The sequence below is a fragment of the Danio aesculapii genome, chromosome 16, assembly GCF_903798145.1.
Source record: "Danio aesculapii chromosome 16, fDanAes4.1, whole genome shotgun sequence".
Lineage (NCBI taxonomy): Eukaryota > Metazoa > Chordata > Actinopteri > Cypriniformes > Danionidae > Danio > Danio aesculapii.
Window position 1 is genome coordinate 988,869 of NC_079450.1, and position 26,112 is coordinate 1,014,980.

The 26,112-nt window shown below is 39.3% G+C and overlaps 1 protein-coding gene across 1 annotated transcript; it reads right to left on the reverse strand.

The window, feature by feature from the left end:
• Positions 1-2,330: 2,330 nt before the first annotated feature.
• azi2 (5-azacytidine induced 2) lies at positions 2,331-25,654 on the reverse strand. The gene is made up of 8 exons (XM_056475488.1): positions 25,541-25,654; positions 19,459-19,684; positions 14,347-14,463; positions 13,937-14,036; positions 10,953-11,098; positions 10,716-10,777; positions 9,689-9,819; positions 2,331-3,585 (listed from the first exon to the last, which is right to left on the reverse strand). Exons 2-8 carry the CDS (start codon positions 19,675-19,677, stop codon positions 3,377-3,379), a joined length of 984 nt encoding a protein of 327 aa, XP_056331463.1. The 5' UTR covers positions 19,678-19,684; positions 25,541-25,654; the 3' UTR covers positions 2,331-3,376.
• Positions 25,655-26,112: the final 458 nt, after the last annotated feature.

Genomic DNA, 26,112 nt, shown 5'->3' on the forward strand with positions numbered 1-26,112 from the left:
AAACTCATCTTCATCTTTGTGCTTTAACAGGACGGAACAGAACTGTAGTTATGCCTGAAAATCACCTTTAAACGCTCTCGAGACTTGATCAACAACTGCTCCATTTCTACATGTTCAGAAGAAGAGGAAACAGAAATGCAGATCATTTATTATGTAGGATTATTTATGACGTGGAATAAAATATGTCATTCAGATTTTTTGCCATCTCAGTTCTGAGAGTGTGAATTTGGAGAAATCAGTATTTAAGAGACTAAAAATGTACAAATGATGAGACAGAAATCTGACATTGTGCAATAAAGGTTTTTGTAATTGTAGAAAAAAAAAAGATTAAATAAAAAAAAATTATAAAATTTAAAAACTTTAAAGCTGAACCAACCAAAAACACTAACAAAGAAAAAAAATCTGAATGAAGCTGAACCAACAAAAATTACTTTTAAGTTAGAACCAAAAAAATTCAGTTGGAACCAAAATCATTTTTTGGAATAAAACAATTTTTAAGTTGAACCAACAAAAAAAATCTGAATTTTTAAGTTGAACCAACAAAAAAAATCTGATTTTTTTTAAGTTGAACCAACAAAAAATGCATTTAAGTAGGAACAAAAAATGAATTTTTACGTTCAACCAACAAAAAAGATTTTTAAAAGTTGAATGAACAAAAAAAATCTGATTTTTTTTCTGAATCTGAATTGAACAATCAAAAAACATTTTTTTAAGTTGAACCAATTTTTTAATTAAACCAAAATAAATCTGAAATTTTAAATTTAACCAACAAAAAAATTCTGAATTTTTAAGTTGAGCCAACAACAATTTTTTTAAGTTGAACCAACAAAAAAAAATGAATTTTTAAGTTGAACCAACAAAAAATGCATTTTAAGTAGGAACAAAAAATGAATTAAGTTGGAACAAAAAAATGAATTTTTAAGTTCAACCAACAAAAAAGATTTTTAAAAGTTGAATGAACAAAAAAATCTGATTTTTTTTCTGAATCTGAATTGAACAATCAAAAAACATTTTTTAAGTTGAACCAATTTTTTAATTAAACCAAAATAAATCTGAAATTTTAAATTTAACCAACAAAAAAATCTGAATTTTTAAGTTGAGCCAACAACAAATTTTTTTAAAGTTGAACCAAAAAAAATCTACTTTTTAAGTTTAACTACCCAAAAAAAATTTTTTTAAGTTGAACCAACAAAAAAATCTGTTGAAAAACAAGTTGAATTAACCAAAAAAAATATTTTAAAGTTTAAAAAAAAAATTTAAGTTAAAACAAATTGTAAATTTGTACCAAAGAATTTTGAAAAATCAGAATTTTTAATTTGTACCAAAACATTTGTTTAAAACTTGCCAAAAAAAAAAAAAAAGACTTTTAAGAACAAAAAAAAAAACATTGGAGTTGTGAAAATAACATGAGAAGAGTGAGATGAAGTTGAGAGTGGGAGAAAGAGCGAGCGAGATATAAATGTGCAGTGTGGAAGGAACAGGATTCTGATGATTGAGAGTGTAAAATCTGGAAACTGTGTGAAGCTGTATTGAGTCTGTTTGTTCACGGCACAGTTTCAGACACTGATGAAGAGTCCAGCTCACAGCTCAACATCCAGAGGAAAAACACCTCCTCACCATATACAGAAGACCAGCAGAGCTCAGAAACAGCAGATCAGCTACTACAGAGCGCTTCCTCTGCCATGGAGTTATTATTGGTGTTTAAAAAATAGAAATGCTCATCACAACTTCAGACTTCTCTCTGCAGTCAGAGTCAGCAGTAAGAGATTAAAAAAATTCTACTTCAAGAGTTCTAAGGCTTCTTAGAAATTGTAATTAAGTTGCAATTAAAAAAACTTGAATGGTGGGAGCGATAAAGTCACAACTGTGAAAAGAAAAAGCTGCAATTAAAAGAAATTATGCTCCAAAAAAATTAAATTAAATCTGAACTTTAAATTTGCACAAAAAAAGTTTAGTTTTTTAAGTTAAACCAGCAAACAAAAACTTGCAAAAGTAAAAAAAAAAAGAAAAAAAAAGCTAAATGTTTAAGCTGTAGAAACAAAAGAGATCTGAAGTTTAATGTTGCAGCAAAGTAATCAGAAGTAAAACAACTATTGTAAAATTGCACCAAATTAATCCGAATCTTAAAGTTGCAGCAAAAAAAATCTGAATTGAGGTTGAGAAGTGTGAGATTGAGCTGCAGTGGAAAAAGCAGATGAGTGAGCAAAGCTCCAGCAGAGTGTGTGGACTCTACATATTCAGCCAAATGATCATTTTGGGGAGAGAAAAAAAAACAAAGAAAATTAATTAAGAATTTAAAATTCTGAATTTTTGAAGCAAATTTTAAAGTTTAAAGAAATCAGAATTTTACTTTTGCATCAAGACAGAAATCTGAATTTTAGATGCAAAAATAAAGAATCTCCAGCAGAGAGAGGACAGCTTTCTGAAATGGGTTTGTAAAGTTGCACCTACAACTTCACTAAAATGTTGAATTTGGGGAGAAAAAAAACAGCAAAAATGAACAAACTATTTAAACTTTGAAGGAAAATCAGTATAGTGACAAAAGTCAACACTGCAGAACAAATCAGCCGCGCCAAATTCATAACTGCAGCAGAGTCAGATTTACATGTTAAATTTGAAAAAAAAAAAAGTTCTAATAAATTTGCACCAACAAAAATTCTGAATTTTAAAGTTGCACCAACAAAAAATTGAGCAAAGAAATCTGAATTTTACTTTTGCATCAGCACAAAAAAATGAGAATTCAGGGTGAGAAGTGTGAGATTGAGCTGCAGTGAAATAAAGCAGATGAGTGATAAAATCTCAAAACATTTGGGGGAAAAGAGAAAAAAAATACAAAAATTAAGAATTTTAAATTTGCTCCAATGAAAACTCCGAATTTTAAAGTTGCACCAATAAAAAATTGAGCAAAGAAATGTGAATTTTACATTTGCATCAGCAAAAAAAAGAGAATTTTAGTTGTAAAAATAATGCAGAAATCTCCAGGATCTCCAGAGGACGGCTTTCTGAATGAGTTGGTAAAGGTGCACCTACAAATTCACTAAAGTGTCAAATTTGGGGAAAAAACGAAAACAAAAAAACTTGCTATGAAAAATTCATAATTGCAGCAAAAAAGTTAAATTTGAAAAAAAGAAGAATAATTTAATGTTGCACCAACAAAAAATCTGAATTTTAGTTGTAAAACTGATGAAAAAAAACAGGCCATGAGAGAAAATCTCCAGCAGAGAGTGAGGATGAGCAGACAGGTTTCCAATAACTCGTCTGTGTAAAACATAACGCGAGTGTGTTGAGTTGTGCGTAATAAAGAGTGTGTTGAGCTTTGTGTGTGTGTGTGTGTGTGTGTGTGTGTGTGGTAAGGCAGTGCGGTGTGGGGTGGCCCTCAGTCAGCCGCCGGGCTCCAGAAGATCGCCTCGCTGGGTCTCGGAGGACTCGGGAAGGACCAGGAGCTGTCGTCCAGAGAACTCATGCGCAGCGGGGTGCTCTCAAGCAGGTCCTGTGAGGCCAGCGGAGGAGCACTGGGGGGCCGCGGTGTCGAGTCCCGGACCCGCTCCACATCGTCCAGACACTGCACTGGAACAGTTGAAGCAGCTGAAAACCACAGTCTGACGGTTTAATACACACCTCAGACACACACACACACACACACGCAAATGCATGTACAGATGCACAAACACACACACACATACAAATACATGCACATAAGCACACAAAGATGCATGCGCACACACACAAACACACACAAATGCACAAACACACATAAAGATGCACGCATGCGCACACGCAAACGAACAGACGCGCAAACACGCACACACATACGAACACACAGACACACAGATCCACGCACGCACACACACACACACACACACGCACGCACACACACAAATGGACATACACATACGCGCAAACACATGCACACACATACAAATGCATGTACACGCACACACAAAGCATGCACACGCACACACACACAAATACACAAACGCAGATGCGCAAAAACACGCACATGCATGCAAATGCACACAAAGATGTATGTGCACACACACACACACACACACAAAGATGCACGTACACACACACAAATGCACATACACAAACACACGAACACATGCACAAACATTCAATTGCATGCACACACACACAAATGCACGAACACGCACAAACATACAAATGCGTGCACATGCATGCATGCAAACACGCACGCACACAAACACGCCTGCAAACACACACACACACACACAAATGCACAAACGCACACACAGATGCACGAACACGCACATACAAATGCGTGGACACCCATGCACGCAAACATGCATGCGCGCACTTAAACACGCACGCAAACACACACACACACAAATGCACAAACACACGGACACAGACGCAAGAACATGCACAAACATACAAATGCGTGCACACACACACAAAGAAATGCACAAACACACACACAAATGCACAAACGCACATACACAGACGTGCAAACACACGCACACACATATAAATGCATGCATACACACACACAAAACAGCATGCACACAGACACACTGACTGACAATAATACAACTACATTAAATAAAGTATATAAACTGTTTTTTAAGTTAGTTTATATAAATATACTGTGAAAATATCATGTTGAAAAATCTGAAAAAGGCAGAATTGTGACCAAAAAGTCAAAACTGCAACAATAAAAATCATAATTGCAGCAAAAAGAGTCAGCAGAGCATGCGGAGAGTCAATATTGTGAGTCAAAACTGCAACAAGAAGTCAGGAAATCTGTATCTTTGTGTAAAAATGAGTGTGTTTTCACTTCAAACTGGGAAGAAATGTCATTTTGTTTTACTCAGACACTCACCTATGTATAATTTCGTTGACCTTGACGCTATGTATATCAAATGTGCACATATACACACACACACACACACACATTGATATTTCTGTTTGTGTGTATTCTCCGAGTCTGGCCTGGGTCTGAAGTTTGAAATCCGCCCAGATCTCCGCAGTGTCCGAACACTATTTTTACACACACAGATGGCTCTGAGCTGCGATCATAAATAAAGCATGCATCAGTGTATGGCGGCGGCGGCTTCCCTCGGGGGACGCGTTTCCTCCAGATCACTAGCTTTCTGCTCGGCCCCGTTTCTCATCTAAAGAAACAATGAGGGCTCATTTGAAAACTGATTATGTTGCTGATCTCTCAGAGGAATATGTGGGGAATATCTTAAGAAAGCCGCGTTTCCTCCACGCCGTCTCGTCTCAGACTGCTGAAATAAACATGGAGCTCTTCCTCATTTGAACACTCGCTCTAATTTGCACCTTTTGCTTTTCCTCTGGAACACACGAGGAATACTAAACTAACGCAGACGGCGGAAAGCGCAGCGTGGACAGAAAAAACACACACTGATGGAGCGGAGTGGAGCATCACTGTCACTGAAACACAAGATTATTTCTACAACACCACTCAATGTACATTTAAAGTTCAGCTTTTGTTGTGCTAAGAGCGCTGAGCTGCAGATAAAATAATAAAAAGACACCCCATTTCAACATGGATGGCACAACTACATTAAAAAGGAGAAAAAAACACGTCAAAATGAAATCGATTTGATGTAAACTGACTAACTTGATGTCAAAATGACATCAGATTTGACCAATCACATAACATCAATCTTGACACTGGCACCAAAATGGATTTCTCGATTGTTCTTGAAGAGTTGTTTTGACATCAAGCTAGTTTATTTTACAGGCATTGTACAGAAACTTTCAGACAAATAATATATTTTTATGTTCATGCTTTTATCAGCAGCAGGGTGGATTACTGTACTGGACTCCTCACTGGCCTTCCCAAAAACACAGTCAGACAGTTGCAGCTCATCCGCTGCGGCCAGGATTCTGACCAGAACATCAGAGCACATCACACCTGTCCTCAGGTCTTTACACTGGCTCCAGTAACATTCAGAATAGATTTTAAAGTATTATTACTGCTCTATAAATCACTAAATGGCCTAGGAGCTCAATACATTACAGATATGCTCACTGAATACAAACCTAACAGATCACTCAGATCATATAAACTAGAAACTCCAAGAGTTCAGTCAGAGCAGGGTGAATCGGCTTTCAGCTACTAACAGCGCCCCCTGCTGCTGGAATCAGCTTCCAGAAATGATCAGATGTGCTCCAACATTAGGCACATTCACATCAAGACTGAACACACATCAGTTCAGCTGTGGCTTACTGAATGAGCACTGTGCTATAGCCCACAGATCACACTATTGTGTCTTTCTCTTCTTTTTTATTCTTTTATAACACGTTTAACACATTTTAATCTGTTTTTATACTATTTATCTCTATTTTCTATTGTCTCTTTTATTCCTGTTTATGTAAAGCACTTTGAATTGCCACTGTGTATGAAATAGAAATAAACTTGCCTTGTCTTGCCTAATACTTTTCGTCATTATTTGGGTGGTCAAACAGGCATCAGTGTCATCAAATGGATTGAGATCTAATATTGGCATCAATAAACAGCAATCAGAGGAAAGTCCTGTCATTAATTTTTGACGTTTTGTTGACGCTAATGTTAGATTCCAATTTGATGTTTTAATATCAAGCTAGTTTACTCACATTGTAGAGAGACAAAACTAGTGTAAATTGGAAGCGTTAAGACGAATAAAACTTTTGTTATCTTTTAATACCTTTGTCATTATTTTGGTGGTCAAACAGGCATCTTTATGCGGATGTCAAATAGACGTCAAAGTTTTGACATCAAATCGATTTGCACTTTTGGCGTGTTTTTTGATGTTTCTCAACACAACTCAATTCAACAACTGACATTAGTTTTTGATGTGCTAGGAGCGCTGCTCTGTACATAAAATAACCAAGAAAAGGACATACCGGATCAACCCTAATGACAAAACTACATAAAACACATCAAAACACAAACTGATTTGATGTAAACTGACTGAATAACATCACATTTGACCAATCACACAACATCAATCTTGACATCTACAATTGGCATCAAAAATTAATTTCTCGATTGTCCTGTAATCGACATCAAGCTAGTTTACACACATTGTAGAGAGAAAAATCTAGTGTAAATCTGAAAGACTTTCAGACAAATAAAACTTTTCTTATATTTTAATACTTTTTGTCGTTATTTGGGTGGTCAAACTGACACAGCTTCAGTTTACTAGAACTTCTGTGTTCAGCTGCTGCCACACAATCTACACTGTAGAAGAGCTGGAGAAATAAAGATGAATTGAATCTCAAGAACTTGTGCTTACTTTATATACTGAGAAAAAGAATTCTTCACAAACAGAAACCTTGCACACGGAGTCTGATGCGGACTCAATTATTAATGCATCAATTTAGAAAAAATGCAGAGTCAATACAAGCAGTGATGCTTCTCCTCTCTTCTCCAAAGTAGAAAAGGAATTAGAGTTCTCCTCCTCATCAAAGAGCTGCCCTGGATTATCCTCAAATGCAGTTTATTTCAGGAAATCAGTGGAATTTTGATAAATTGTGTGTGATACTTCACACATTTACATATGTAAACAAATCCTGAACAGAAGCTGGCAGCCCCTACAGACATTAAAATAGATGGGTGCATTGACGTATCAGAGCAACAGGCTGAAGTGGACTATGAGGCATCCAGCTTTCTATTATAATATCTATAGGCAGTGCAACAAAGTTATGGATGGGGACACGCACGCACGCACGCACACACACACAAAACAGCAGCAGAGGGGTGAATCCAGCACAGATTCACTCCGCCACATTCAGTCTTATATTCTGCACTGTTTGTCATAAAGTGACCTCTGGGTCCAGTGACGGCATTTTGTATTTTATCTTTAGCTTGTAAGGTGGCTCTGAACAGTCAAAAGGCCCCTCAAAGCCCTTTTTCGGTTTTAGATGAGAAAAACGAGGAAAAAAAAAAGAAATAAATAAGAAAAAAATAAATAAATAAAAAACCTGATTTAAATTTTTTTATGACGGACAAAAGAAGGCAATGTGTCAAAACACAACGTGAGGTCGAATTTAGTCCTAAATTAAAGTATGCTTCGGAGAGGGAATGAATATCCAGGTAGCTAGCTACAGTGGTGAAATTAATATTTGAGTTATATAAGACATTCAGTATTAGTTAATGCCAATTCAAGAAGAAAAAAAAAAAAAAAAGAATACTTGGTGATAGTTGAACTTACTACTTTCATCATCAGGCTGATTAAACATAGCCTATATAGTCAGCACATTAAAACATGCCATTTATATGAACTATTTTGGAATTTAAACGTATACAGTGGTGGCCAAAATGATCAGAACAGAAGTTTTTTCACCAGCTGAAAAATGGCTTTAATTCAGTTATCTTTTGCTGTAGGATAAAAAACATTTAGAAACACTTAAAACATGTTTAGCTGGTGAGAATACAGGTGATCTAATCATTCTGCCCACCACTGTTTACTATAAACTTAAACATTTCTGAATATCCCTCATTATATACAAGCAACTGTTTGCACTGTTAATAAAATAAGGCAATGTTTAGTGTCTAATGAAGGAGAAACACTTTATTTTGAACAAAACAGTGAACAAAAACTAAACTAAGTTTTAAAACATTTGTTCGCCAGTAAAAATTTGGTGGTCTTTATTTATTTAAAATGTATTTAAAATGCATAATTCTCTAAAAGAGAAATGGATTTGTTATTATATTTTTGTTTCTGAACAAAAACGCCAGACTGAAGGAAAGTAAAATAAAATCATTGTTCTCTAGTAATAAGTTTGTGTTTGCAAATCCAGATCATTACAATAATAAAAATAAATATTTGGCTTAAAAGTGGTTACATTTTGACCTGGGTTTTAACATAAACATTTAATTATAGCTGCTTTGAGAGCATTCAACTCTTAAATCATCACACTTTAGTCCCCTACAGAAAAGTACATTTACGTTCAAGTGCATGCTTTTTAAAGTGTAAGTATCGGTATCGATATCGATATCGGCGATACTGGCCCTGTATTTACTTGGTATCAGATCATTACCAAATTTTCCAGTATCACCCAGCCCTAGTCTCCGGTGGGAGGGGGTATGGGGGGCAAGTGAAATTGGAAAACCCCTGTTATAAAGTACAATAAAGTTGTCTAACTGGCGAATGACATGATCTAGTGGGTCTCTGTCATCTGTAATGTGCACGTTCACGATTTTGGAGGCATGGCATTGGACAGCAAGGGAGGGATTGTATTTGAAAGATATTATGCTAACCGGTTAGCATTTAGGCAGATCACCTACTGCACCTTTAAGTCTGTATTACTACATGTGAACACTGAATGACTCTTGCATAAAACAGCCATCAGAGGGGCAAGATGTAAACTAACAATTCTGAGGGCAGAAATGCTGAGGGTCAACACTGCGAAAGGTCATTTCAGAATTCTTAAATAAAAAACTGAGCTGTCTGAAAGGTCAAATATTGCTGGACGTAAAGTCAGAATTCTGAGACAAAGTCAGAACTGCAACGTAAGTCAGAGTTACAGTCAAAAACTGAGAAAGTCAGAACTGCAGCTACAACATCAGCACCGCACCCAAGTCAATACGCAGTGAAAACTGTCACAACTACAACACAAAACCTCAGTAAGTCCTTTAGTATGTGTGTGTTTGTTTATTTGTGTATGTGTGTATGTGTGTGTCTCTGTAGAGTTTGTTCTGTGTGCGTCTCACCTCTCCTAAAGGCAGGCAGCAGTGGTCTCTCCTTCAGTCTCCTCATGAGCTCAGACTGAGATCTGACCGCTGACCGCAGATGACACACTTCACTGAGGGCGGCCTGATACGACTGAACCACCGCCATAGACCTGTACACACGGACACACACACACACACAGAGTGCAAAGTTTGTTCAAACATGAGAGTCATTTACAGCTGAGACAATTCCTCCATCTAGTGGAGACCTGCAGCACTGCACACACACACAAAATCACCGAATACACACACTAAATACTGCACAGAGACACAAGCACAAAATCATCAGACAGAAACACACTCACTCAGACACACACACACACACCAATAACTGCATAGTACACAATCTAAATATTGCTCACACTTACTAAATTTTGCAAACACACACACACACACACACACACACACACACACACAAATACTTATCAGACTCACAATCACTGCATATACACACACTAAATAATGCACACAGACACAAGCACACACTCATCAGACACACACACACACACACACACACACACACACACACACACACTCATCACATACACACACACAAATTCATCAGACAGAAACACACTCACTCAGACACACAAACAGATTTATAAGACACACACACACACTCATCAACATCAATGACTGCATACACACACTAAATATTCCACACACTTACTAAATTTTGCACACAGACACTGCATGCACACACTTTTTCTAAATTTTGCATACACACAGACACATAAACACACACACCGGACTCACAATCACTGCATATGCACAGACACAAGCACACACTCATCAGACACACACACACACACACACACACACATATCAATGGCAGTAACTGCATACACACTCACTCTAAATATTGCACACACACACACACACACACACACACACACACACACACACACACACACACACACACACACTTACTAAACTTTGAATACACACACAGACACACAAACACTGCACACATGCACAAACACAGACAGAAGAGCCGTGTCGTAACTACCTGATGTCTGTCAGAGTATTATGGGATTGATCGTCATGAACGATGCAGTTTTCTGAAGCGTTCTGAAGAGAAAAACATCACGAGACACAAACAAAATCATCTTGGCTGATTTACTGTACATACACAGCGGAGAAATGAGTGCTGAACACACGGCCATGTGTTTTCCTGGGAATAATATCTCTAAAGGAGCTGTTGACATGGAACTGAAGCAGATTTTGGTAAAAACCCAAACAATACCTTTGTGTCTCTGTAGAGTTTGTTGAGTGTGTTGTTCTCCAGCTGCAGTCTCTCCAGCTGCTCCTGCAGGTTCTGGATCTTCAGTTCACTGCTGTGTCGGTCCACGTGCCAATACTCGGACGTATCCGCAGTCAGACTCTTCATCACTGAACACACACACACACACACACACACACACACACACACACACACACACACACACACACACACAAATTAAAACATTTTGAAAGTAACATTTAACGAGAAGTTATATATTAATAACGTAATACTAATACTTGAAATGTAGTGCATTATTTTCTAATAACTCAATGGCATGTCATTAATTATTCAACTCATACTACGCTTCTTACAACATGATCAAAACCTGCCGGAACTACTTTATCTGTGAAGTTCAATAACAGCACACCTTAGAATGCTCATCAGCCAATCAGAATCAAGCATTCATCACAGCCCTGTAGTGCAAGTATAGAGTAACTGAAGCCGTTAAATTATTAGAAGATAACGCACACCTGAGTTGGTGATGTAGTGCAGTAGTGTTATTTGAGAGTGCGTTAGTCAGGTGTGTGTCCTCCTCAAGCATCTCCTGTGTGTAGCACTAGTGTCCTCCACATCTCCTCCTCCTCTTTCTGATGTGTGTGTGTGAGTGTGTTAGTCAGGTGTGTGTCCTCCTCAAGCGTCTCCTGTGTGTAGCACTAGTGTCCTCCACATCTCCTCCTCCTCTTTCTGATGTGTGTGTGTGTGAGTGCGTTAGTCAGGTGTGTGTCCTCCTCAAGGGTCTCCTGTGTAACACTAGTGTCCTCCACATCTCCTCCTCCTCTATCTGATGTGTGTGTGAGTGTGTTAGTCAGGTGTGTATCCTCCTCAAGTGTCTCCTATGTGTAACACTCGTGTCCTCCACATCTCCTCCTCCTCCTCTTCTGTTGTGTGTGTGTGTGTGTGTGTGTGTGTGTTAGTCAGGTGTGTGTCCTCCTCAAGCGTCTCCTGTGTGTAGCACTAGTGTCCTCCACATCTCCTCCTCCTCTTTCTGATGTGTGTGTGAGTGTGTTAGTCAGGTGTGTGTCCTCCTCAAGCGTCTCCTGTGTGTAGCACTAGTGTCCTCCACATCTCCTCCTCCTCTATCTGATGTGTGTGTGAGTGTGTTAGTCAGGTGTGTGTCCTCCTCAAGCGTCTCCTATGTGTAGCACTAGTGTCCTCCACATCTCCTCCTCCTCTTTCTGATGTGTGTGTGAGTGTGTTAGTCAGGTGTGTGTCCTCCTCAAGCGTCTCCTGTGTGTAACACTCGTGTCCTCCACATCTCCTCCTCCTCTTCTGTTGTGTGTGTGTGTGTGTTAGTCAGGTGTGTGTCCTCCTCAAGCGTCTCCTGTGTGTAGCACTAGTGTCCTCCACATCTCCTCCTCCTCTTTCTGTTGTGTGTGTGTGTGTGTGTTAGTCAGGTGTGTGTCCTCCTCAAGCGTCTCCTGTGTGTAGCACTAGTGTCCTCCACATCTCCTCCTCCTCTTTCTGATGTGTGTGTGTGTGAGTGCGTTAGTCAGGTGTGTGTCCTCCTCAAGGGTCTCCTGTGTAACACTAGTGTCCTCCACATCTCCTCCTCCTCTATCTGATGTGTGTGTGAGTGTGTTAGTCAGGTGTGTATCCTCCTCAAGCGTCTCCTATGTGTAGCACTAGTGTCCTCCACATCTCCTCCTCCTCCTCTTTCTGATGTGTGTGTGTGTGTGTGTGTGTGTGTTAGTCAGGTGTGTGTCCTCCTCAAGCGTCTCCTGTGTGTAGCACTAGTGTCCTCCACATCTCCTCCTCCTCTTTCTGATGTGTGTGTGAGTGTGTTAGTCAGGTGTGTGTCCTCCTCAAGCGTCTCCTGTGTGTAGCACTAGTGTCCTCCACATCTCCTCCTCCTCTATCTGATGTGTGTGTGAGTGTGTTAGTCAGGTGTGTGTCCTCCTCAAGCGTCTCCTATGTGTAGCACTAGTGTCCTCCACATCTCCTCCTCCTCTTTCTGATGTGTGTGTGAGTGTGTTAGTCAGGTGTGTGTCCTCCTCAAGCGTCTCCTGTGTGTAGCACTAGTGTCCTCCACATCTCCTCCTCCTCTTTCTGATGTGTGTGTGTGTGTGTTAGTCAGGTGTGTGTCCTCCTCAAGCGTCTCCTGTGTGTAGCACTAGTGTCCTCCACATCTCCTCCTCCTCTTTCTGATGTGTGTGTGTGAGTGTGTTAGTCAGGTGTGTGTCCTCCTCAAGCGTCTCCTGTGTGTAGCACTAGTGTCCTCCACATCTCCTCCTCCTCTTTCTGATGTGTGTGTGTGTGAGTGCGTTAGTCAGGTGTGTGTCCTCCTCAAGGGTCTCCTGTGTAACACTAGTGTCCTCCACATCTCCTCCTCCTCTATCTGATGTGTGTGTGAGTGTGTTAGTCAGGTGTGTATCCTCCTCAAGCGTCTCCTATGTGTAGCACTAGTGTCCTCCACATCTCCTCCTCCTCCTCTTTCTGATGTGTGTGTGTGTGTGTGTGTGTGTGTTAGTCAGGTGTGTGTCCTCCTCAAGCGTCTCCTGTGTGTAGCACTAGTGTCCTCCACATCTCCTCCTCCTCTTTCTGATGTGTGTGTGAGTGTGTTAGTCAGGTGTGTGTCCTCCTCAAGCGTCTCCTGTGTGTAGCACTAGTGTCCTCCACATCTCTTCCTCCTCCTTCTGTTGTGTTCTGCTGTGATTTCTGACTGTTGTAGCTGTGTAATAACTCTAATCATTCAGCGGAGTGATATGGAGCTGTAATGTGCTTTAAACCTGCCGGAACTACTTTAGCTGTGCCTTTATCTGACAATAACCAAACACCTGAGCGTGACCATCAGCCAATCAGAGTCCATCGTCCAGCAGGCCCGTGGTATAACACTAGTTATTTGTTGTGTGATGTATTATAATACGGTATTATTGCTGTATAATATTGTATTATTTATGAATGAACAGAGGTGTGTTATATGAAGTGTTGTTGTTTTGAAGCCTGACCTTGGCTAGTCTCCATCTCGGAGCGCAGCTGCAGCAGCTCCAGCTCTTTGGCCTGCAGTTGCTCCGTCAGGACGCGCTCCACATCCTGCTTATCTTTTTTCTGGAAGCAAACATGTGTAAGTATGTGTGTGAATATTTAAGTGTGTGTGTGTGTGTGTGTGTGTGTGTGTGTGTGTGTGTGTGTGTGTGTGTGTGTGTGTGTGAGAAAGTGTCTATTTATGCATGTATGTATGTGTAAGTATGTGTGTGAGTATATAAGACTGCGTGTGTGTGTGTGTGTGTGTGTGTGTCTGTGTGTGTCTATTTATGCATGTATGTGTTTGTGTGTTTTAATGTGTGTATTAATGTATGTGAGACCGTGTGTGTGGGTTAGTGTGTGTGTGAAACAGCAGCAGTGCAGCACACAGTACCACTTTATTGAGCTCCAGCTGCAGATCCTCCTTCTCCATGTAGATTCCTCGATACGCACTGAAGGCTTTATTCATGTACTGCGGCCCTTCAGACGGAGGAGCTTCAGGACGGAAGTGCTGCAAAAACAAAGCGCGCGCGCACACACACACACACATGCACACATTTAAACACAACAAACACACAGTAATATGATGTTACAGAGGTAGTCTCATCTGCTTGATAATGCTGTGTTTATTTGATCACATTTGTGACATCCTGAGAATTAATAACAGCTGTTTTATCGTGTGAATATACAGCAAACTGTAAATCATTTTCAGAGCTGTAAAAAAAACATCAGAAGTCATTATTAATGTCAAATAATGCAACATGCTCATATGTGATAGAAAACATTTGATTCTGTACCTGTTCTTTAACATATTGTTAAACTATGACAAAGTTGACGATAACAGATTTGACCATAAGATTGGATAATAACCAAGTTGACGACAACAGAAAAAATTATAACAGATTTGAGGATAACATAGTTGGCGACAACAGAGATCATGGAAAACGAGTTGACAGAAACCGAGTTGACAGTAACAGAGTTAACAGTAACAGAGTTGACAGTAACAGAGTTGACAGTAACAGAGCTGGCAACAACAGAGCTGACGGGAACAGAGTTGACGGGTACAGAGTTGATGTAAAAATAAAACATATTGTTTTCTAAGGGGAACAAGTTATTGTTTTTTACCCAGACATTTAAAAAGAATATATTTTAGAGCAGTAATTACAATACCGTGATACTGTGAAACCGTGATATTTTCATCAAGGTTATCATACCATCAGAACCTTATACCGACCCATGCCTATAACAGAGTTCACCGTAAAAGAGTTAACGACAACAGAGTGGAAGACAGAGTGGACGATAACCAAGTTGACATTAAAAGACTTAAGAGTTGGTATAAAACAGAACAAAAACAGCGTGGACGACAACAGAGATGACAATAACCAAGTCGATAATAACAGTGTTGACAATAACAGGGTTGATGATAAGATTAGATAATAACCAAGTTGACGACAACAGAGCTGACGACACAACGACAACAGAGCTGACGACAACAGAGCTGACGACAACAGAGCTGATGACAACAGAGCTGACGACACAATGACAACAGAGCTGACGACAACAGAGCTGACGATAACAGGGATGACGACAACAGAGCTAATGACAACAGAGCTGACGACAACAGAGCTGACGACAACAGAGCTGACGACACAACGACAACAGAGCTGACGACAACAGAGCTGACGACAACAGAGCTGATGACAACAGAGCTGACGACACAATGACAACAGAGCTGACGACAACAGAGCTGACGACAACAGAGCTGACGACACAACGACAACAGAGCTGACGACAACAGAGCTGATGACAACAGAGATGACGACAACAGAGATGACGACAACAGAGCTGACGACAACAGAGCTGACGATAACAGGGATGACGACAACAGAGCTAATGACAACAGAGCTGACGACAACAGAGCTGACGACAACAGAGCTGACGACACAACGACAACAGAGCTGACGACAACAGAGCTGACGACAACAGAGCTGACGACAACAGAGCTGATGACAACAGAGCTGACGACACAATGACAACAGAACTGACGACAACAGAGCTGACGACAACAGAGCTGACGACAACAGAGCTGACGACAACAGAGCTGACGATAACAGGGATGACGACAACAGAGCTGGCGACACAATGACAACAGAGCTGACGACAACAGAGCTGACGACAACAGAGCTGACGACAACAGAGCTGACGACACAACGACAACAGAGCTGACGACAACAGAGCTGACGACAACAGAGCTGACGACAACAGAGCTGACGACAACAGAGCTGACGACACAATGACAACAGAACTGACGACAACAGAGCTGACGACACAACGACAACAGAGCTGACGACAACAGAGCTGACGACAACAGAGCTGACGACAACAGAGCTGACGACAACAGAGCTGACGACACAACGACAACAGAGCTGACGACAACAGAGCTGACGACAACAGAGCTGACGACAACAGAGCTGACGACACAACGACAACAGAGCTGAGGACAACAGAGCTGACGACAACAGAGATGACGACAACAGAGCTGACGACAACAGAGCTAACGACAACAGAGCTGACGACAACAGAGCTGACGACAACAGAGCTGACGACAACAGAGCTGACGACACAACGACAACAGAGCTGACGACAACAGAGCTGACGACAACAGAGCTGACAACAACAGAGCTGACGACACAACGACAACAGAGCTGACGACAACAGAGCTGACGACAACAGAGATGACGACAACAGAGCTGACGACAACAGAGATGACGACAACAGAGCGGACGACAACAGAGTTGACGACAACAGAGCTGACGACAACAGAGATGACGACAACAGAGCTGACGACAACAGAGCTGACGACAACAGAGCTGACGACAACAGAGCTGACGACATGATGACAACAGAGCTGACGACAACAGAGCTGACGACATGACGACAACAGAGCTGACGACAACAGAGCTGACGACACGATGACAACAGAGCTGACGACAACAGAGCTGACGACAACAGAGATGACGACAACAGAGCTGACGACAACAGAGCTGACGACACAATGACAACAGAACTGACGACAACAGAGCTGACGACACAACGACAACAGAGCTGACGACAACAGAGCTGACGACAACAGAGCTGACGACAACAGAGCTGACGACAACAGAGCTGACGACACAACGACAACAGAGCTGAGGACAACAGAGCTGACGACAACAGAGATGATGACAACAGAGCTGACGACAACAGAGCTGACGACAACAGAGCTGACGACAACAGAGCTGACGACACAACGACAACAGAGCTGACGACAACAGAGCTGACGACACAACGACAACAGAGCTGACGACAACAGAGCTGACGACAACAGAGATGACGACAACAGAGATGACGACAACAGAGCTGACGACAACAGAGATGACGACAACAGAGCTGACGACAACAGAGATGACGACAACAGAGCGGACGACAACAGAGTTGACGACAACAGAGCTGACGACAACAGAGATGACGACAACAGAGCTGACGACAACAGAGCTGACGACAACAGAGCTGACGACAACAGAGCTGACGACATGATGACAACAGAGCTGACGACAACAGAGCTGACGACAACAGAGATGACGACATGACGACAACAGAGCTGACGACAACAGAGCTGACGACACGATGACAACAGAGCTGACGACAACAGAGCTGACGACAACAGAGATGACGACAACAGAGATGACGACAACAGAGCTGACGACAACAGAGATGACGACAACAGAGCGGACGACAACAGAGTTGACGACAACAGAGCTGACGACAACAGAGATGACGACAACAGAGCTGACGACAACAGAGCTGACGACAACAGAGCTGACGACAACAGAGCTGACGACATGATGACAACAGAGCTGACGACAACAGAGCTGACGACACGATGACAACAGAGCTGACGACAACAGAGAGGACGACAACAGAGCGGACGACAACAGAGCTGACGACAACAGAGCTGACGACAACAGAGCTGACGACAACAGAGCTGACGACAACAGAGCTGACGACAACAGAGCTGACGACAACAGAGCGGACGACAACAGAGCGGACGACAACAGAGATGACGACAACAGAGCGGACGACAACAGAGCGGACGACAACAGAGCGGACGACAACAGAGATGACAACAACAGAGCTGACGACAACAGAGCGGACGACAACAGAGCGGACGACAACAGAGATGACGACAACAGAGATGACGACAACAGAGATGACGACAACAGAGATGACGACAACAGAGATGATGACACGACAAGAACAGAGAGGACGACAACAAAGTTTACAATAACAGAGATGGTAGTGGTGTAACGAATCACAAGTTCATCTCACAGTTCAGATCCCATTATGTTTTTTTGTCACTGATTGGACCATTTTTCGGATCAGCCAAAAAGGGGAGGAGACAAATGTAATTTGCTTTTCATTTATTACAAAAGCAGAACTGCAAGACACCTTTGGTTTTAACAAACAGAAAACATCTCTAATTACTTTTATTAAAAATAAAATGAAGAAATAATCAGCTCAATAAAAATAAATTGTAAAATATTCAGTCCTGTGAAAAATTCACTGATACTACTGCTGCTGCTGATAACGATAAATGTATAAAACTAACATTATAATTTCTATCTCATTTTCAATAAATGATTCAGTTTTTCACTCATAAATCTTCATGTTTCATTGCTAGATGATCATTTTTGAAGAATTATTTAGTGGCATATTTTTGATGGCTGCCTTTTTGATGGCATATTTTTGAACTGCTGCCTTCAACTTTCACTTTTGAGCATCAAGCTAAATGCATATGACGGTGATTTTAATCTTTACTATAAACATCAGTGGTTTTATCTAAACTATAAACTGCTCTCCCAGTACTTCTGTGTTATTTGACTGTAAACTAAAGACTGAACCTCTTTCTTGATAAATGCGCTTTTCAAACAGATTCGAAGGATTAATAAACATTTCCAAATCACCATCGTTTACAATTTCTGCAGCCAAGTAGTGACAGAGAACACCTTTAATAACCCACAAATTAATAAGCAACACCTTCTAAGAAACCCACCACCTCCCGAATAACCTTGCACAACTTCTTCTGTCATTATATTTCACAGGAAAGCCTAAGTGCTTTTATACATGTGATGTGAATGATGTAAGCGGTGATCTCTATGTGAAATGTAGGATTTATCAGCCAGTGAATAAAAAAGTATTAATCCGTGGGTCATGTGTGTTCCGAACCATGGGGTTGTGATCCGTACGAACCACAGATCAACCGTGATCCGTTACACCCCTAAGAGATGATGATAACTGAGTTGACGATAACAGCGTTGATGACATATTTGTACACATACAAAAATTACAATGAACCTTTCTGTTGCATTTCCACGGTTTTAACCATAAGGTGTGCCTATCAAGTGGTGTTTAACAGCTCAGTTTCTCCCATCACTAGTTGTTGTCTGTGTGATGCTAATGAACTGACCTTGTCCTCCAGCTGTTTGACGCGGCGGCGCAGCAGGCCGTTGTCCTTCTCAGTTTCTCGAAGTCTCTTCTTGATGTCTTCGTAGGCCGTGACCAAAGCAAAGTGCGACGCCACAGACTCATCTCCGGCACACACCGACACCGGGCTCTCCACCGCACCGTACGCAGACTCATGCTTCAGGATACAGATGTCATCGTCCACCGCTGCCGGAGACTCCATACCACAGCTGCACACACACACACACACACACAAACACAGTCAAAAATCACATCAGAACACAACTGAAGGCTTTGGAGAAGATGTGTGTTAGAAACTAGTGCTACACACAAGAGCAGCTTGAGGAGGACAAAACCCTGACTAATAAAGTCTCAAAATTCAACATCTATAACAATAATGCATTTTTAATTCAACAACACACACATCATTTATTGATTTCAGTTTTGTCCTAGTGTCCTATATTTGAATAGTCTGTAAAGAATTTTGCATGAAAGCTGCTGTGTTATTAAATGATATCAACACATATTAATACATACCGTATAGATGCATTTTAAGGCGATGATGATTTTTTTTTTAGCATTTCTACAGTTGCAGAAGTTTGATGTGTCATTGGACTATAGAAAGCTTGTCAGTAAAATCCCTATGCAATGACAAGCTATATGGTTATTATATACAGCTGAAGTCAGAATTATTAGCCCGCCTTTGAATTATTGTTCTTTTTTAAATATTTCTCAAATGATGTTTAACAGAGCAAGGAAATGTTCACAGCATGTCTGATAATATTTGTTCTTCTGGGGAAAGACTTATTTGCTTTATATTGGCTAGAATAAAAACAGTTTTTAATATTTTTAGATCCATTTTAAGGTCAATATTTTTTAAGCTATACTTGTTTTCAATAGTCTACAGAACAAACCATCATTATACAATAACTTGCCTAATTACCCTAACTTGCCTAGTTAACCTAATTAACCTAGTTAAGCCTTTAAATGTCACTTTAAGCTGTATAGAAGTGTCTTGAAGAATATCTAGTCTAATATTATTTACTGTCATCATGACAAAGAGAAAATAAATTAGTTATTAGAGATGAGTTATTAACACTATTATGTTTAGAAATGTGCTGAAGAAATCTGCTCTCTGTTAAACAGAAATTGGGGAAAAAATTAACAGGGGGCTAATAATTCTGACTTTAACTGTATATAGTAATATACTCATACCTACATTTGTCAATTCTGCTCTAAAATATATTCTTTTTAAATGTCTGGGTAAAAAACAATAACTTTTTGAACACAATGGCTGCATCTGAAATCCCGTACATACTTTATAGCATGCTAAAAACAATATGCGAGGCAAGTAGTTCAAATTCTTAAAATTCGAAAAACAGTGTGCGAGAAGTACCTGGATGACCTACTACTTCAGGGCTGTTTCTCAATATGCGTTCTTCAGCGGTCTTGCGTCCTCCTGTTCTCGTGTAACGTCATCAACAACTGTTAAAGTTCAGTTCCAATACTCAAGACTGCAAGAACCAGATGTGTTCTTGATTTCGAGGACGCATGGATGAATGTATGACTCGACTGGAGGTGGGAAGCGCAGCATTTTATATAGATTTATTATTAAAGTTCATAGATATAACTTACTTACTTCAAGAGTTTCCCTAAATGAAACAGTGAACATAAACATCACCATGAAAATCTTAATAAAGGCATAAACACAATAAAGGTGTTTATTTGCTGAAATTCGTATTAAAATCTGTTTTATTTGTATTGAGGACCGTCTATTGGTAAATTCTTTATGCAGAGTATATATTTGGAAAAGGGGAAAAACAATAAATCTTTCTATGAATGCTGTGATGTTTAAATAATTTTACAGAACGCAGCATCTCATTTCTCACAGGACGTGTTCTCTGTTCTCGCGGTCTCCTAAGTTCGTTCTTCCGAGGTGACCTGGCAAGACCGGTCTTCACAAGAACGCAAGTCCGTTATCAGCATTCTTGGAATTGAGAAACAGCCCAGGTGAAGTGTGAAATGGATGCTATGTTATCCCATGATGCACTACGAGAGAATTCATGAATAGGAGTGAAGCGGGTGTGTCATGTGATTATGACAAAATGGTATCCGTAGTACGTCTGAGCTCCACTCACATTCATACTGTATAGAACGTACTTTTCTATCGGTCAAATAATAAATTCACATTCAAATGCAGTACCTGCTGAGTAGAAGGGGATTTCACACACAGACGATATATTTTATTTTGAGAAATTTGTCAATTGTTTTGGAGCAGTAAACTTGTCAGGTAAAATAATTCAATTGAATCATTGACTTCTGCTGTCTTCATTAGTTTCAAAAACACAAAACCACATATTTGGAGATCTTTTCTGCTGGAGAAAGTAAAGAAAGTATACATTACATATACCTTAGGAACAGTATAACAGAAAATATTGGCAGTTTTAAAACCTTGACGTCTCTAAACCATGGTATATCTTGAAAACGGGTATCGTCCCATGCCTAGTAAGCATACCTGCACTGTAAAAAATAAATCCGTAAAATTTACGGTACAACCGGCAGCTGTGGTATTTTACTGTAAAAATACTTAATTAATAAAAGTAATTCCTCGTGTTTACAGTAAACTACCGTATTTCATTAATTTATAGATGTAATATGTCTGTATTTTGATTTACTAACATCTACACATCTTTAGTTACACAGATAAACAAGTTAACACAGCCATATGCAGGTGGTGATGAGAACATATCATGTTGAACCAAAGATCATCACAAACAACTTTTCCCACAAGCAGAAGAGTGTATCGGTGTGTAGAAGGTGCTCAGTGTCATTCACACAGCTCTAAACACCAGTATAGTGACACTCATGAAATTAAAGTCATGAAATAAACATTATTAATCAACATTAGATCTAATTTAAATCTCTAATGTTCATCACTGATGGAGAAACAACTACAAAAATCCACAGTAATGTCAACAACAAGCACACAAAGTCATGTGCCATGCAGGGAATTCTGGGAAAGTCAATTTACAGTTATTCACCGTATATATTAAGAAAACATACTGTTAACCATGTTTTTAAGCATTTTTACAGTTTTTTTTACTGTTGAAATCACAGCCATTTTTTTACAGTGTGGCAACAAAGCTCTTTCTGATTCTGATAATATACACACAGTGTTATAGATTAAGCCAAGCCTGTTCTACACTGTATAAATGCAGGGTTCCACACAATTCATTCATGTTATCACAACACAAATTGATTACAGTTTTTTACAGACGCTAGAACACATTTCTCAATACTTGGGTCATTTTTGCAAAACTCTTCCCACAATTCACCTAACCAACCTCTTGGCAGTTTCACATTCAACATGTACTACAACTAGCAAAACACTTTATTCAGCTCTCAAATAATAAACTCATTCTTCCAGAACACTAGCAAAGGTTGACAGACCACAAACACACTTTATCACACACACTAACAAAAACGCTAACAACATGCAGCGTTACACAGCGTTTACTTGTGTAAAACAAGGACACATCTCTGTTTATAATTTGAACATATGTTACTGGAGTGAATCAGACGTGATGCAGAATTCCTCAATATTTTATGTCCTTTATTTATTTATTTATTTATTTTGCACTATGTATGTAAAAATACAAGAATTTGTAAGCACATCATCCACTGATACAGATACAATAGTAATGCTAATCTGGCAGGTTAAACTGCAGTTATAGATGTGAAATATGTTTCAGTGAAATATTACTGTTGAATTCTGCTCTTCTTCAGTTCTGCATGATGTTATTGTGTTGAACATGAGTTTAACAGTGTTGAAAACAGTATGTAAACACATGCTAAATGTCCTGTACGTACACAGATGTTTGTCAGTTGTTGTGTCTGAGTGAGAAAAGACTTGATCAGTATGAGAGATGTAGTCACTGAATGCATTTAGTGCCAAAACACTGAGAATTGATCCTCAGTTTAGCCCACACACACTTCTGTTGTGCTCACTGGGTCAAGAGTTCTGCAAAAGTCACCTGAGTATTGAGAAATGTGTCCTAGCGTCTGTAAAAATGTAAGTTAACTTAACAAATATAAGTGGATTCAACTAGATAAAAGAAGCAACAAAGTTTTTATTTTGAGGGTATTAAGTGTAATTGTCCACTTTATGCCACTGTATTTTTAAAATATCTTGGATGTGTTATTCACCATAATTTAATTTATTCATGCAACAAGTTAAGTTTGCACATGTTAGACTATAAACCTCTCACACACATAGCACTCTGTAGCACTATTTGGCCTTATCTTTTATTATTTATGTGCACAAATTAGTGAGAACTAAAGTCTGATAATGCTGCATTCAGATTATTTTATACTTACACATTTCTACACCTTTAGTGCTGCATATCCTATAATGTGCATTGCATATGATTCCCATGACAACATAACACTCTATATACTTTCTGGCATCATAATAATAAACGAAATTGTATTTATCTGATTAAATAGTTCAGCTAATACTATTAGAGAACATGTTTTATGTTCTTTTATATGTAATTGTAATATTTAAAAGCAAAAGCTGTGATATGATGACTCAAAACCTCTCAGAATAATTATAGGTGATGGCAAAATCACAATACATAGTCATAATAATGTGGTTATAACATAAAAGAGCGATTCCAGCATCATGTATGTGACATCTGCAGTAAAATCTCAAAATATAAATTCACAGAGAAAGTATATGTTAACATCATATTGAAACATCCGTTGATTTTTTCCAAAACTACTAACACTGAGTTACGCGATCAGAAAAATATCAATCTGTAAACATGTTTTATATTTGAAATGAGGAAAATAAACATGCGTTATGGATGTGACCAAAAAAGCATGCCAGTTTACAATAATACAGCATGCTTTGTAGAAATTCTGCGAGTTAAACCACACAACCCAGAATACATAATGCTAATCAAAACGTTAAGAGTCGGCTCACTATAGAACAAACATGATTGACTTGATTTGATTGAATATTTTTGCATTTATGAGGGAAAAGCTTCGTTATGGATGCGACACCTCTGCATAATGGATGTGACCAATGTGAAGTTCCCATTCGTGTGACTTTGGTAAATCAAATTAAACTGATTAAAAACATTGACAGAGATATTATTGAGTATTTCTAAAGTACTGTAAAATAATTCCTTACACATAAAAATGTAGAAACGGTTTTGGTATTTTGGTGAAAACTTAATTTTTTCATGGTACGGTTGACATTTGCATGGAATTGCTCAAAACTTTAACGATTTTAGCATAATTAGTGACAATAACGTATTAACGTAATCTAATACAAAAGTATTGTCATGCATTATATTTTCAAGTCAATATTATTTTAATGTTACTAATCACAATAAATGACAGTAACTAGTACTATATAATGTACTACATTTAGCAAGTAACTTGCCCAACTCCAGTCAGATTTTAATCAGCTCTTATTGGTCAGTAAAATACCTTTGACTGTCGTGATTGGACCAATCAGAGCCAAGTATTCCAGAGAGCGATGTAAACATGGTATATTTAGTGTATATAGCATTGTAAAAGCGAAAGCAACGCAGGAATCGTTATCATAAGCATGTCATCTATGCTAATAACGCTGTATAATGAATGTTTTGAATTAAATATGCAGATGTTTTATGAATAATATCCAGGGCTTTTATTCTAGAGCTGATTCACTGCTGATAGATGAAGATGTCAAACTGAAAGAGAAAGCAGATTCACACAACACACGACACAAAACAGCACAGACTGACACAAAAACAGCCTCATATTGGGGAATCTGAGAGGAAAATAGACCGAGGAAGGCGGAATGAAGTGCAGAGGAGACACAAACACACACAATAATAGACAAAAACACACAACAATGGACAAAAACACACACAATCATACACGCAAACACAAAACACACACACAAACCAACACAGAACGCACACGAGCAGACGATGAGTTGATTAAATCCAGCAATGTTTACATTCACTGTCCGCTTCATCACGATGAGGATGATGATGAAGGTGCGCGCGTGTGTGTGCAGATAAACTCACCGACAGCAGTCAGTCCGAGTGACACTGAGAAACACACACACCACTCATGACGGAGAGCAGAAACACGCGTCTGAAAAGCCGAACACAAACACACACAGACACTCGACAACACAACACTCTCCAGGAAGTGATCCTGTAAGTGGAGACTTCACTTCCGCCGGAAACCGCGGCCACAGTCAGTCATCGCACGCAGCCGTGTTCATTTGTTTATTAGTCTGCTCATAAATCACGAGAAAATCAGAGTCATTTATATACATGATGATAATAAAGATGATTATCATTATGGTTTGTGTTTTCGGTCATTAGTTTCATGTGACCGTGCTGCAGTTACAGCTGAACTTCCCTAGGGGGCGACAGAGACGCATTGTTTTATGTTTATTAATTGAAGCCCCTTCCCGCCTCTGAATAAAATATCAAAATAGCTTCAGAAGTCAGAATTCTGAGTTATAATGTCAGAATTTGGAGTTATAAAGTCACATTTCCGTTATATAATGTCTGAATTTTGAGTTGAAAAGTCATAATTGTGTAATTTAAGTCAGTATTTTGGGTTACAGTCGCAACTTTGTGATATA